Source organism: Perissodus microlepis, chromosome 22, assembly GCF_051167445.1.
Source record: "Perissodus microlepis isolate ML-2025 ecotype Zambia chromosome 22, ASM5116744v1, whole genome shotgun sequence".
Lineage (NCBI taxonomy): Eukaryota > Metazoa > Chordata > Actinopteri > Cichliformes > Cichlidae > Perissodus > Perissodus microlepis.
This window is the reverse complement of record NC_140481.1, coordinates 9,761,409-9,773,580: the sequence shown is the minus strand read 5'-3', so window position 1 is coordinate 9,773,580 and position 12,172 is coordinate 9,761,409. Positions and strand designations below refer to the sequence as shown.

The 12,172-nt window shown below is 42.4% G+C and overlaps 1 protein-coding gene across 1 annotated transcript; it reads right to left on the bottom strand.

Moving 5' to 3' along the window:
- Nucleotides 1-3,874: 3,874 nt before the first annotated feature.
- Nucleotides 3,875-9,214, bottom strand: cct3 (chaperonin containing TCP1, subunit 3 (gamma)). The gene is made up of 14 exons (XM_084919873.1): nt 9,104-9,214; nt 8,550-8,611; nt 6,642-6,692; nt 6,488-6,550; nt 6,310-6,406; nt 6,066-6,183; nt 5,806-5,992; nt 5,542-5,691; nt 5,285-5,417; nt 5,030-5,111; nt 4,772-4,952; nt 4,441-4,686; nt 4,220-4,351; nt 3,875-4,118 (listed from the first exon to the last, which is right to left on the bottom strand). Exons 1-14 carry the CDS (start codon nt 9,129-9,131, stop codon nt 4,026-4,028), a joined length of 1,623 nt encoding a protein of 540 aa, XP_084775999.1. The 5' UTR covers nt 9,132-9,214; the 3' UTR covers nt 3,875-4,025.
- Nucleotides 9,215-12,172: the final 2,958 nt, after the last annotated feature.

Below are 12,172 nucleotides of genomic sequence, written 5' to 3'. Positions count from 1 at the left end.
CAAGCCTGCATAACTTAATAAATATAGAATTTGAAAAATAGCAAACCTAAAAAGAAACACTAGGTACAAGATACATGAGGACCTATGATACGGTGATACTTTTGGTAAACAACCATTTGACTAACATGTGTGTCTCACCTGCTCTTGTTCCATCTCTGTTCTGTCCTCTCTCTCTCTGTTCCTCTCTCTCCCTCTTTGTGCTGACAATCATCAAATATACAGTTGAAACCAGATATTTACACACTCTTCAGATCAAAACACAAACACTTTTTTAATTGTAACAATAAATCAGACTAAATGTTTATTTTCTTAGATTGATAAATATAAAAAACATATTTGCTAACTTTAAGAGTAAAGAGAGAAACTATCTGTATTTCTTAATTGCAAATGGCACCAAACTGTATTCAAACTGAGCCACATTTATGGAGCTCCACAGTTCTTTTTCTGGTGTTTTGGTTGACATCTCTTGATTTTCCCATGTCACAGAAACAGGCTCTGTGTTTTGCCTTATATGCATCCACAGGTGTGCCACCAATTTACTCACATGGACTCTACTAACCTATCAGAAGCTTCTTCAGCTCAGAATGGAATCGTCTGGAGTTTTCTTATTAATTAACAATAAACTTAGTGTATATGTACTTCTAAATTTGATCAAAGTGATAATAAATAGACAGATCTCTCTCTCTTTATTCTGACATTTAACTAATTCAAAATATATTTCAATATTTATCTAAAACAAAAGTTTACTCTAAACTGATGTTGTACAGTAAAAATGTTTTATGTTTTCTCCCTAAAGTGTATGTAAATATCTGGTTACAAATGTGAATATCCTGCTGTGTACTGAAATCCCTCTTGTTTTGCATAGAAATATACTGAACAACATACAAAGCATAATATATAAAATAACATTTACCAGAGTTTTTTCTTTGAAAGAACCCTCTAATGTCCATTCTTATATTTCAGTACATAACTGAAACCGATTTAGTCGGGGAGGGTAAGAACTGAAAATATGAAATAAACACACGTAAGCTAAAACTCTCTAAAAAAAATAGCATTTGTTCGGCTTTTCATTTCGCCATTTGTTGATTCACTTGAAGAGCAAGTAACGTAATATTGGTCAAGTGATCAGTTTGATATCAATCTTTCGTGATACACCGTCATATTTACATTATTTGTACAGTACGAATGATTTGCTTTGGTACCTGGTCAAACTTAAGCTCTCCTTAGTATGGCTGGCTCCGTTTCTCCAACAGCGCACTCACAGGCAGCAGCTGCCCCGCCCTCTCGCTCAGTCGCTTAGTGCCTGAGCTCGGATCATACCAATATCAGGGGGGATTCACGCACAGTCGTAAATTCCCACAGTGTGCACTATGTGCTTCGAATATTGTGTGTACTTTTTGTTTTATACAGTTGTCAGACAGACATCTAACTATGAAACAAATTACACTCCAAAAGACCCCGGGCTTCTGACAAAACAACCCGGGCTTAAGCCCAGTAAGCCACCCCCACGCTCCGCCCCTGAGTCAGAGTTTCACCTCTGTGAAACTGACCAAAGGCTTATACTGCAGAGTTAACCCAGGGTTTTCTGCACTACGACCGTGGTTCACTTTTTATATATGAATTATACTTCTGCATCAGATCATTGTAACTTACGGCATTTTGCTGTTTCATAATTTAATGAACATGTTTGCTAACCCCCCCCCCCCTTTTCAAACTTTCTTTATTTGAACATAGAGCACAATCATACATAAGAAAGTACAATCTGGGTGCAGAGTGCTTTCTTTATTCTTTATTTTGTTTAAGAATTAAACTGTGTACAAACAATGGAAACATTAAAGGGAAGAGGCAGAATTATGCAACACAAAGCCAGAATCTCAAAGCAACTGAGACTAGACCAGCAGCTGCAGAGGCTGCACCTATGACTCCACTTTTATATCCATCTTTGTCGGCAAGCTCACCTCCACCATATCAAGGTACAACTTTTGAGCAACCACATAGCAACTACATTGAGGCAACAAAGAATCCCAGAAAAAGAAAAAAATGTACAACTGGCTAAAGCAACATGAGATTTCAAAACAAACCAGAAAAGATAGAAGAAGCAAGAAGAAGAACCACCTTAGGTCTGTGGGAATGTAAGTGAATGGGAGATTTCCTGGAACCTTGAAAGGAAAACTTCTAAACGAGGACAAAACTGCTGATTGAGCGAGGACTCTGAAAGAGAGTACTGTTATTCTGAATCTCTATCATCAGAAGAGGATGAAGAGGAGGGAGCTGCCTTACCATGAAAATATTATACAAGATCTCAGACACAGATTGAACATCAAGCTTGGAGCTTTCTTCCCAAAATACAGATGCCATTGGGAATTGCACCCACTGGCCAGCTTGTGTATAATCCTTTTAGCCACTGCGACATGAAAGGACTAATTGCCAAACTCCCACCTTTGACAGGAGGAGCTTCAGCTTGGATTTCAGCTCTGAAAGAAAACACAGCTGGAGAAATGCATGCCTTAGGAGACATCCGTGCAATGTTCTCATGCATTGAAGGAGTTGATGTGACCACGAGATCGATGTTGGATGAAGGCATTTCATTCAGAGTGCGGCGACAACTTCAGTCAATTTAGAAATGGACTTGGCAGCACCTTAGAGTGACCTATCCAAGAACTATAAATTTGAGAACACTGAGAGTAGATTCACCCAACTAGGTTTAGATTTATGCCAGGCAAACCATTTAAACCCTATTCCGCACCTTTTAGATATCTGTTTGTTGTTAATAAAATCTCATCACAAGCTAATTAAAAATCAGCTCATATCATCGCATAATCAGTGGTGAATTCTGTCTACGGTTCCCTTACTACAATTGATGTCTGATGCAAAAAAATATTTTTTTGTTCATTGTTGTACCCATAAATAAATGTTAATTAGAATGGATGTTAAAAATATTCAAAACACAGGGAACCAAATGTCCATCTTTATCTACCTTGTCACACACAAGTTTTTTTTGTTGGTCCTTAACAAACAGAAAAACAGCCTTCCACTTAATGGAGTCCTTACGTCCTCTTGTTTTAAAAGAAATAAATGAAATATAAGTTTTTAACTGAAAGACAGAACGCATTACAAAACAGTCTTTGAAAAAGTTAATGGAGATGGAGTAAAAAAAGTTTGATGCAGAAGTCTCCTGTGTGTTTGTTTCAACTTCTACTATCAGCCCATATCTGAATTAACTTTATTCATTCCTATTCCTTATTGCCTTCCATGTAATTAAGCTTTCCTTCCTAGCCGCGTCAAATTTCAGCCACAGTGCCTTCGTGTTTTTCAGTCCCTGAATGTATGGCAGGCTAGCTTATGTTTACAGTTCTCGTGTATAATTAATACCGATTCGACAGTGTGCATTCAACTTTTCATTTTTTCGATTCCTCAACACACATGGCACAGAGCATGTTACACACCATAAACAATCCCACTCTAAACAATAGGTAGGAACAAAATGGCATAAAAAACTTAAACGTTACAAAAGTTTATAAACTCGGCCAAGTGATAATGAAATTATTAAATATTAAAATTTAAAGCTCACGCAATCTTTTTTTTTTTTTTTTTTATTAAATGGACACTTCTTAAAAAGCTGATTCAAATAAAAACATTACCTTCAGCTTTTCAGTAGCAAGCTAAAGATGTTGCACCTAGGTTCAACTGTTTATCGAAACATCAGGTAGGGATGGTGTTAAAGTGTGAAAACCGAAGCCCCTGAGTATGAGAAAAATTCTTTTACAGCTAGGCATGTAAAGGCAGAGATAATTGTAAGCTTCTTTGTTGGCAGAATGAAAAATAAAGCTAAACCAGGTTTACAATCTCATAAAAAACATAAAAGTACATCACGCAGGTTTCAAAGGTAACTTTATTAACTGTTGTTACAGTTCACTGAGTCAACTAGTCCCCATCCATACACATAAACACACGGAAACACACACACACACACACAGAGGAAGAGAGACTGACGTGGATCTAGAATGATGCGGACAGATGTGAGTCTACTCAGCTCCCTGTCCTCCCATCTGCTCCTCTTTGTTCTTCTTCTTGTGACCAGAGACGATGTCATCAATACGCAGCAACAAGATGGCCGTCTACAAACAAAGGAGTATGATCAGTATCAATCACACTACTGATCAGTAATCATTGATATCAATCACACATCAGGATGTACTGCTGTGTGGGAAGTTCTGACCTCGACGGCGGTCTTGTAGGTCTGAGCTTTGACAGCGAGTGGCTCCCAGATCCCGAGAGCTGACATGTCAGACAGACAGCCACTCTCACCGTCCACACCCCAACACACACTGTTATCCTGAGTGTGTTTGGCCTGAACACACACACACAAATACAAACAACTGACTTCTCAACAACACACACGTTAAATAAAGTTTTATTGCTGTTACCTCATTTGCTTACCCTCAGTGATGTCAGAACGCGGATGGTGGAGGCACCACAGTTCTGGATCAATGTTCGGGGGATAACCTCGAGCGCCTGAGCTACAGCACGGTATGGCCACTGTTCGACACCGGTGAGAGCACGGGAACGCTCCGTCAGGTGCTTCGACACCGCCATCTCCACTGCGCCACCGCCTGGCAACAGGAAGGGGTCGAGCAACACATTACGGCACACCTGCATGGCGTCCTGCAGGTTCCTCTCCACTTCCTGTGGACAGAGACAGTGTTAACCAATCCTTGGATTTACCAATCACCTCACTGACTGATTGATTGATTGATCGACCACCACTCACCGCCAAGATCTCCTTGCTTGCCCCCCTCAGCAAGATGGTGCAGGCTTTGGGGTCTTTGCACTCAGTGATGAAGGTAAAGTACTCATCTCCGATCTTCTTCACCTCAAACAGCCCAGCTCCAACGCCCACATCCTCCTCACGCAGCTCGTCCGTCCGACTCACAATTCGGGCGCCGCACGCCCTGAGAGAGAAACAGTTATTTACAGCTCACTAAAACTTCCTGTCTGAGGAGCAGAACGCTGATTGGCTGCTGCGTACCTCGCAATGCGGTTATTGTCAGTCTTCCTGACGCGACGGATGGCGGTGATGTTAGCTTTCACCAGGTAATGTTGAGCGAGATCTGACAGGAAACGGGAAGTAAATGCTACGCTGTTATTTTGTTTCAGGCATTAAGTTTGTTTCAGGCATCTCTGCTTAAACGTGACCTCAGAGGACTTTCCCTTCATGTTTGTTCACCATCTTGGTGCTCTGCACCAGCTCCACTCTCTCTGCTGAGCTGCAGCTGACATGTACCTGAGATCCCCTTCTCGGTGAAGAGCAAGTCTGGTTTGAGGCGGATGATGTCCTCACAGATCTGCTGGATGTACTCTTCCTCCATCTGCAGGATCCGGGCAAAGTCTTCCTCCTTACTGATCTCGATATCTGTCTGCAGGGGGCGGAGCCACAGACAAACATTAACACAAGTAACACACACACGCAAACAAGTGTAACTACCTCTGTGTGTCTGTGTGTGTGTGTGTGTGTGTGTGTGTGTGTGGTGGGTGGATCACCTGACTCTCTCCTTTCTTGTACTCAAGCGAGCAGTCGAGCAAGACAATTCGTGGGTTCTTGATCATCCTCCTCATCCTTGGGTGCGTCACATCTTTGTTGATCATGACTCCTCTCAGCACGCATGAGTCCTCGATGATTCCACCAGGAACCTGTATGCAGCACACCATCATTGGAAACGGGACAGATAAAACTTTATTAACAAACAGCCTGAAGGCAGGTGAGCCAACGCTAGTTTAAAGCGACTGACCCACAGTGATTCGTACCTTCTCCACCTTGGCGTACTTCTTGATGTCAATCTCTTTGCGACCGCTCTCCTCCAGTTCCACAGTGCGCACGGCGTCCAGCGCAATGTTACAGGCCAGCTCAGACCAGCGGCTCAGAGCTTTGGTGTTAATGGCTGAGTGGACAATCTTCAGCATCATGGAGCGGTCTGACGTGTCCACAGGGGTGCTAGGAGGGGAGGGGGCAGAGTTACACATAGCATAGGACATGGCAACATCATTGCAGCTGGAACAGCTGTTACCTGATCTCCTTCAGCGTGTCCAACATGTCCTCCAGCGCCCGGCGGTAAGCACTGATGATCACAGTCGGATGCATCTGCTGCTCCAGAAACTGCTCAGCCACTGCCAGCATCTCACCGGCTAAAGGTCACACAGGTGACAGGGAGAGAGAGAGAGAGAGAGGGGGGGGGAGAGAGACAAAGACAGGTTTTAGATCAACTGAGAGATCGTGTGATCGTGTGCCACGTTTCTCGTCCTCTTCCTCACCCAGTATGATGACCGAGGTGGTTCCATCTCCCACCTCCTCATCCTGTGTACGGCTGATCTCAATCATCGACTTCGCTGCTGGGTGCTGTACCTGGATCTGTTGCCAAGGAAATGCAGCAGGTGAGGAATCACATGCCTGATTAGATGTTGAATGAGTGTGAGCGTGTGAGTGACTGACCTCTCTGAGGATGGCATTTCCATCATTGGTCATCACGATTCCTCCAGTGGGATCGAGCAGCATCTACATATACACAAACACACACAGGGGCACATGTTAGCATATTAGCATGCCGACAACACTTCTCTTGCTGTGCATGTGCAGAGGGTCTGACCTTCATCATGGCCCTTGGGCCAAGGCAGGTCCTGATGACATCAGCGATGGTCTGAAACGCACAAATAGATCACGGGGTCAATCGATCACTCAATCAATCCCAGCGGGTCAGATCAATAGTTCCTATCACCTGTAAGGTTCTGGCGAGTCTGTGCTCACAACCCACTGGGGATCTCAGAGTTAGCATCACATCTGTAACATGTTTCAAAGAGCCAGGTGTACAACTGCTTATTGATTATTATTTAGTCATGCTGATCACACTGGTCTGTGTTAATAAGATCAGATTTTATCTGTCACACACAATTTGAGTTCATTTATCCTCCTGCAGTGAATCTATGTAGAGCACTGAGAGACCAGAATGCCAATATTCTGCCACGATAACTAAAAGTCAATAAAAGCTGGAGCTTCAGCAGGTTGTGTGTGTGTGTGTGACAATGGTCAATAATGGAGCAGACAGGAGCTGGCTCTTTGCTGAGATGTTTGTGATGGTACTCCTGGTCCTTGAGCAGCACCTGGACCAACTTGAACCGGTCTAGTTATGTGCCGACTCAGTCTCTGAGCATCACCTTTTTGCTTTCTGTGCCACAGCCAGTCCGGCATTCAGAGGAAACACACAGCTCCCCGTTAGTGTCTGACGCTGTTAGCAGAATGAAACCCGTGTACACATTGTTTCAGACTGAACTATCAGCCAATCGGTGAACACGATTATGTCACTGTTAGCACTAAACTGCACTCTGCAGGTGTTTCTTAGGTAAGCCATCAGTGTGCACAGGCTGTGTGTAACATACTAAAATCTAAATCTGAGTTTGACCCGTTCGGCACAAACTCTCTGCTGGTCTGTAGGGTTGTTATGTACGCACACAACTAACACAACTAACACATTCATATAGTGTAGGACTGTCAGAAATCTTCTTCAGACAGTAACATTTACCTTACTGATAAGTGCATTTTTAACCAATTTGTTTTTGCATTTAGGACAATGTTTTATAAAAAAAAAAAAAATTTATACCGCATGTGAATGCGCTACACATCCTTTGGCAGATGTTTTCTGCAGCTTCTAAACAGAAAGCTAACAAAGCACACAAATTTAAACACCTTTTTTATCTTCTCCAAATTTTACTCTTCTTCGGTTATGAGGAAATATATGTATAAATTCAATGACTGAGTATTCTATTAATTGCTCAGTGACAAATAAACACGTTCATCCTATTAATTAGTAATATTAAATATTCAGGAGATTAAATCTTAGAAATGTATACAATCAAATAGTTTAAACAGCTATCCAAACACAATGCTTTTATTTTAGTTAAAAAAAAACAACACAAAAAACTCTATCCAAGCTATGACAGGGTGAAAGGATGGGGACACACTGCACAGGTACTATGGGTTCTACATAGAACCAAGCTAAAAGCATGAGCAGAGTAGAGGAGCAGAGGAGGCCCTGGCTAACCCAGGCTACTGTCACTGGTGGATTTCCTCGATTAGCCAGACCTGAGGTTTTTTGCTCAGACACAGAACATAATGTTTGTTTGCCTCCTGTGAGTGCACTTGGACACAGCTGCTTATTAAGTAACTAACCAATAACTTTAAGGACAGTGTGAAGCTCATCAAGAAGCTCATTGTGCTATGAGACCAATCCGGTCATGATTCTATTTTTTTTTACCCAGCCCAGCTCCTACAAGACGAGGAGCAGGCCAAGACTGACTACAACCAATAGCTGGAGCACCTGCCAGATTGGACATGTCAGTTACCACTGTAACAAATTTGATAGGCAAGATATATGTCAGCAGTGGTGTGGGGACCGCTGTGCACAGCACCAACACATCGTCTGGATCACAAAGCAGGTTATTCAGTTTGTGACCTAAAGGGCACAGAAGGAAGTGAGCGGAGCCTTGTAGAACAAACGCACCTTTGCTGCATTGATGTTCCCGGTCTGGACTTTACGTCCAGACTCCCTCTTCACGTTCTGGTCTGCAGAGACACAAACACACACAGGAAGTTACTGCCCGCATACACGCAGTGCTTTTACTCTTTATTCTTATTCGTACAGTGATGATCCGTTTTCAATAGGCAGAGGTTCCGCCTGAAAAAGAAAACGATCAGTACTGATGATGACTCTTCTCTCTGGATCAATCACAGTGATCAGAAACACAATGACATGTTCCTAATGACATAATCAATAAGTGAGTTCACACTAACACAGGTGGAGGATTCCACCTTCACTCCATCACATGAACGCCTGATTTTAGCCTCAAAGGAACCGTTAGCCTGCTAGCTCCGTGTTCATGCTGAGTAACGGGTTAGCTTAAGTTAGCCTATCATCCATCTGCTAACATGCTAACGCCGGCCGCGCCCCGCTTTGTGCGTCTCCGGGTTGTTAGCGGATCGAAGGCAGTTCCGAACGGCCTGCGTACGGTTGTCGGTGGTTTTGTAAAAGCTTTGGAGGAAAATAAGAATACTCACTGAGCACTAAAACTTGCTGGCCGATCATTTTCACCGCGCGTGCCGGACAACAGCCTGGAAGCTTCTGGGTGGCACGAGGAGAGAGGAAGGCTCCACCCACAGGGGCGGGCAAACAGCCCGGGTCCGACTAATCAGAGAGAACATTGCGTGACAGATAGGCAGATCCACCAATAAACTGAATGAGGCAAAAGGGTCGCCCTTTCATGGAGACTAAAATCAGCCTTTAGTTTCATATTATTTCCGTGTATTAAAAACTGTTTCCGCTAAAAATAGAGCAGCTTCTGCAATAAGCACCATCAGAATTCAGAGTTTTGGACTGAACTTCTAAAATGGCAATTTTTGCTTTTTTTAACGAAATAATTAATGCTCAGGAGCATGGGCATCTCAGAGCTTTTTCTAACCCTCATCATATAGTATTCAACCCTAAATACTATATAAAATACAAATTTTACATCTAAATGTTATATTTAAATCATCAGATAGTGTCTCAGATAAAAACGGAACATCCAACTTTTGGAGAAATGATGCTGATGGGACACCTGCATTCCAAAAATATAGTGGTTCAAAGATGGCGTCTAAGAGAGTCACTAGGGGGAGTGGACTCGGCTGGTGTTCTATCCAGAAGAGCTGCAATTGCTTGGCGAGTATATGCCGTGCCTCATCCAAATTTCATATGACATGCAGATGCAAATCACAAGCTGATTCGTTGGAAGTTTGTTTTTCATGGTGCAATAGATGGATACAGCGGGGTTTTGATGTTTGATATCAGAGCTGAGACTGTGAAAGCGCTCTTTACTGCAGCTGTTGGACAATTTGGCAGACCCCTGCATATCTGGGGTTACGTGAGAAGTCTCACATTTGGGAGGACATGTGAACAAGCAGGGGAGAAGGCTCTGGCTTAATGGGAAGTTCTGTGCACAACCAGAGGATTGAGCTTTTCAACCGAGACTTAAACAGCAACCGCAGCCGCATTTATGCATCTATTTATTAATTGGAATCGCTTGGTATCCTAGACCAGCGGTCCCCAACCTTTTTTGCGCCATGGACCGGTTTATGCCCGACAATATTTTCACGGACCAGCCTTTAAGGTGTCGCAGATAAATACAACAAAATAAAACTAGTACCGGTACCGAAAAAAGAAGATTTATTCATAACACACGTGAAAAGACCCAGGAAAACCGAGTTAACGATAAAAACGATAACAAAATAACGCTGAAAACCGATAAAAAAAACCCTGAAAACCATACATTTCACACCTGAGCCTCAACTCTCGCGGCCCGGTACCAAACGACTCACGGACCAGTACCGGTCCGAGGCCCGGGGGTTGGGGACCGCTGTCCTAGACTTAGAAAATGCAACAGACCTAATGTGATCTGCTGTATGAAGTGCTTTGAGCACTCAGAGTAGCCTACAGTTAGGTCCATATCTATTTGGACACTGACAACTTTTGTTTTGTTACCTGTTTACTGAAATATATTCTAATTATAGTCACATTATAGAAATGACATTTAATTTAGGGTATCCATATTCAATGTGGATGAAGTGTTTAGGAGTTTCTTCTTCTTAATATGTGGCACCCTCTTTTTGAAGGGACCAAACGTTAATGGACAAGTGACTCAACAGCTATTCATAGGCAGGTATGGATAATTTCTTCGGTATGTCATTATCAATTAATTAGACAAAAAGCCTGGATTTGATTTGAGGTGTAGTGCTTGCTTTTGGAAAATTTTATTATGAACAGACACCACGCGGTCAAAGAGAACAGAAAAACCCATCCGAGAAATTGCTACAATATTAGAAGTGGCAAAATCTACAGTTTGGTAAATCCTGAGAAAGGAAAAAAAGGACAGGTGAACTCAGCAACCCAAAAAGACCTGGGTTTCCAAGGAAGACAACAGTGGTGGATGATTGCAGAATCATTTCAATGGTGAAGAGAGAACCCATCACAACAGTCAACCAAGTGTAACAACACTCTCCAGGAGTGGTTCCCAAACTTTTTTTGCTGGGCCCCCCTTTGTTTTACAAGAAAAATGTTCGTGCATTAAGCAAATACAAGTAATCTGCAATAAATTACAGGTAGTAAGAAAGTAAACTACTAAGTCTTTTACGCTACGTCCACACCTAAACGGGTATTTATGAAAACGCAGCTTCTTCATCCACACATAAACGGCGTTTCGAATCACCGAAAACGGAGATTTTTTAAAACTCCTTTTTTGCGTTTACGTGTGGACGAGGAATACAGAGTTCGTCACGCAACGTCAAAGCTATGTGCCTTTTTTCACGTCATGCTGTGCGCACGTTATTTTTTACATGAGATGAATTGCAGAATGGCAGATAGAGACAAAATACTGTTAATCTGACTATCTTCAGGTTTTACACGCTTACATATACACACGCACTTACTGTCTCTCCGTTTAGAAAGGCAGAGGCGTCACGGTGTAATTATTTTACGTGTAGTTCATTTTTCCCTGTGTAATAATATTCAACATTGCTATCAATACATTTTTCAAACAATACCTCTCTGTGCAAAATGGGTTTAAAAACATAAACAACTGTGGGATACTGTTTGTCCGGGATTTGAACCAGGGGAACAAATTGTAGCAGGATCAGCCTGATATTATTTGCATACCACTGTAACTTTACTGTATAAAGAGCTAACATCTCCAAAATGTCAGGAGTAGTTAGTTACTACAACAAGTGTTTGTGAACTATTATGCAGGGGAGACCTACCTTGGCACTTGTGCAGGTGAAACCAAAGGGAAGATATGCTTCACCATATCTTCTAGTCTTTGGCTTAGAATGAAGTTGGTTTGGAAACATATTCAACTATGCTTCATCTCCTGCTTTGCGTTTGTGTGGGCACCCCGTGCTAGCAGTGTTCAAGCGTTTTGTTTTGTTTTTCCCTTTTCATACGCCCCCCTGCAATGGTTCTGGGCCTGGCTTCATAATACAGATGGACAATGACCCAAAACATACAGCCATAGCAAACCAGTTTATTAAAGCAAACAAGTCAAATACGAAAGAAGAGGAATGATCAAGTCTGTCACTTGATTGAGCATGCATTTCACT

What these genes read in the sequence shown, in the direction of transcription:
- cct3 (XM_084919873.1), bottom strand. Translation starts at nt 9,131, where the DNA reads ATGATCGGCCAGCAAGTTTTAGTGCTCA. An exon ending in CCAGCAAGTTTTAGTGCTCA is followed by an intron (nt 8,612 to 9,103) that starts GTGAGTATTCTT and finishes GTGTCTCTGCAG; the next exon opens with ACCAGAACGTGAAGAGGGAG. An exon ending in GAAATGCCATCCTCAGAGAG is followed by an intron (nt 6,407 to 6,487) that starts GTCAGTCACTCA and finishes CCTTGGCAACAG; the next exon opens with ATCCAGGTACAGCACCCAGC.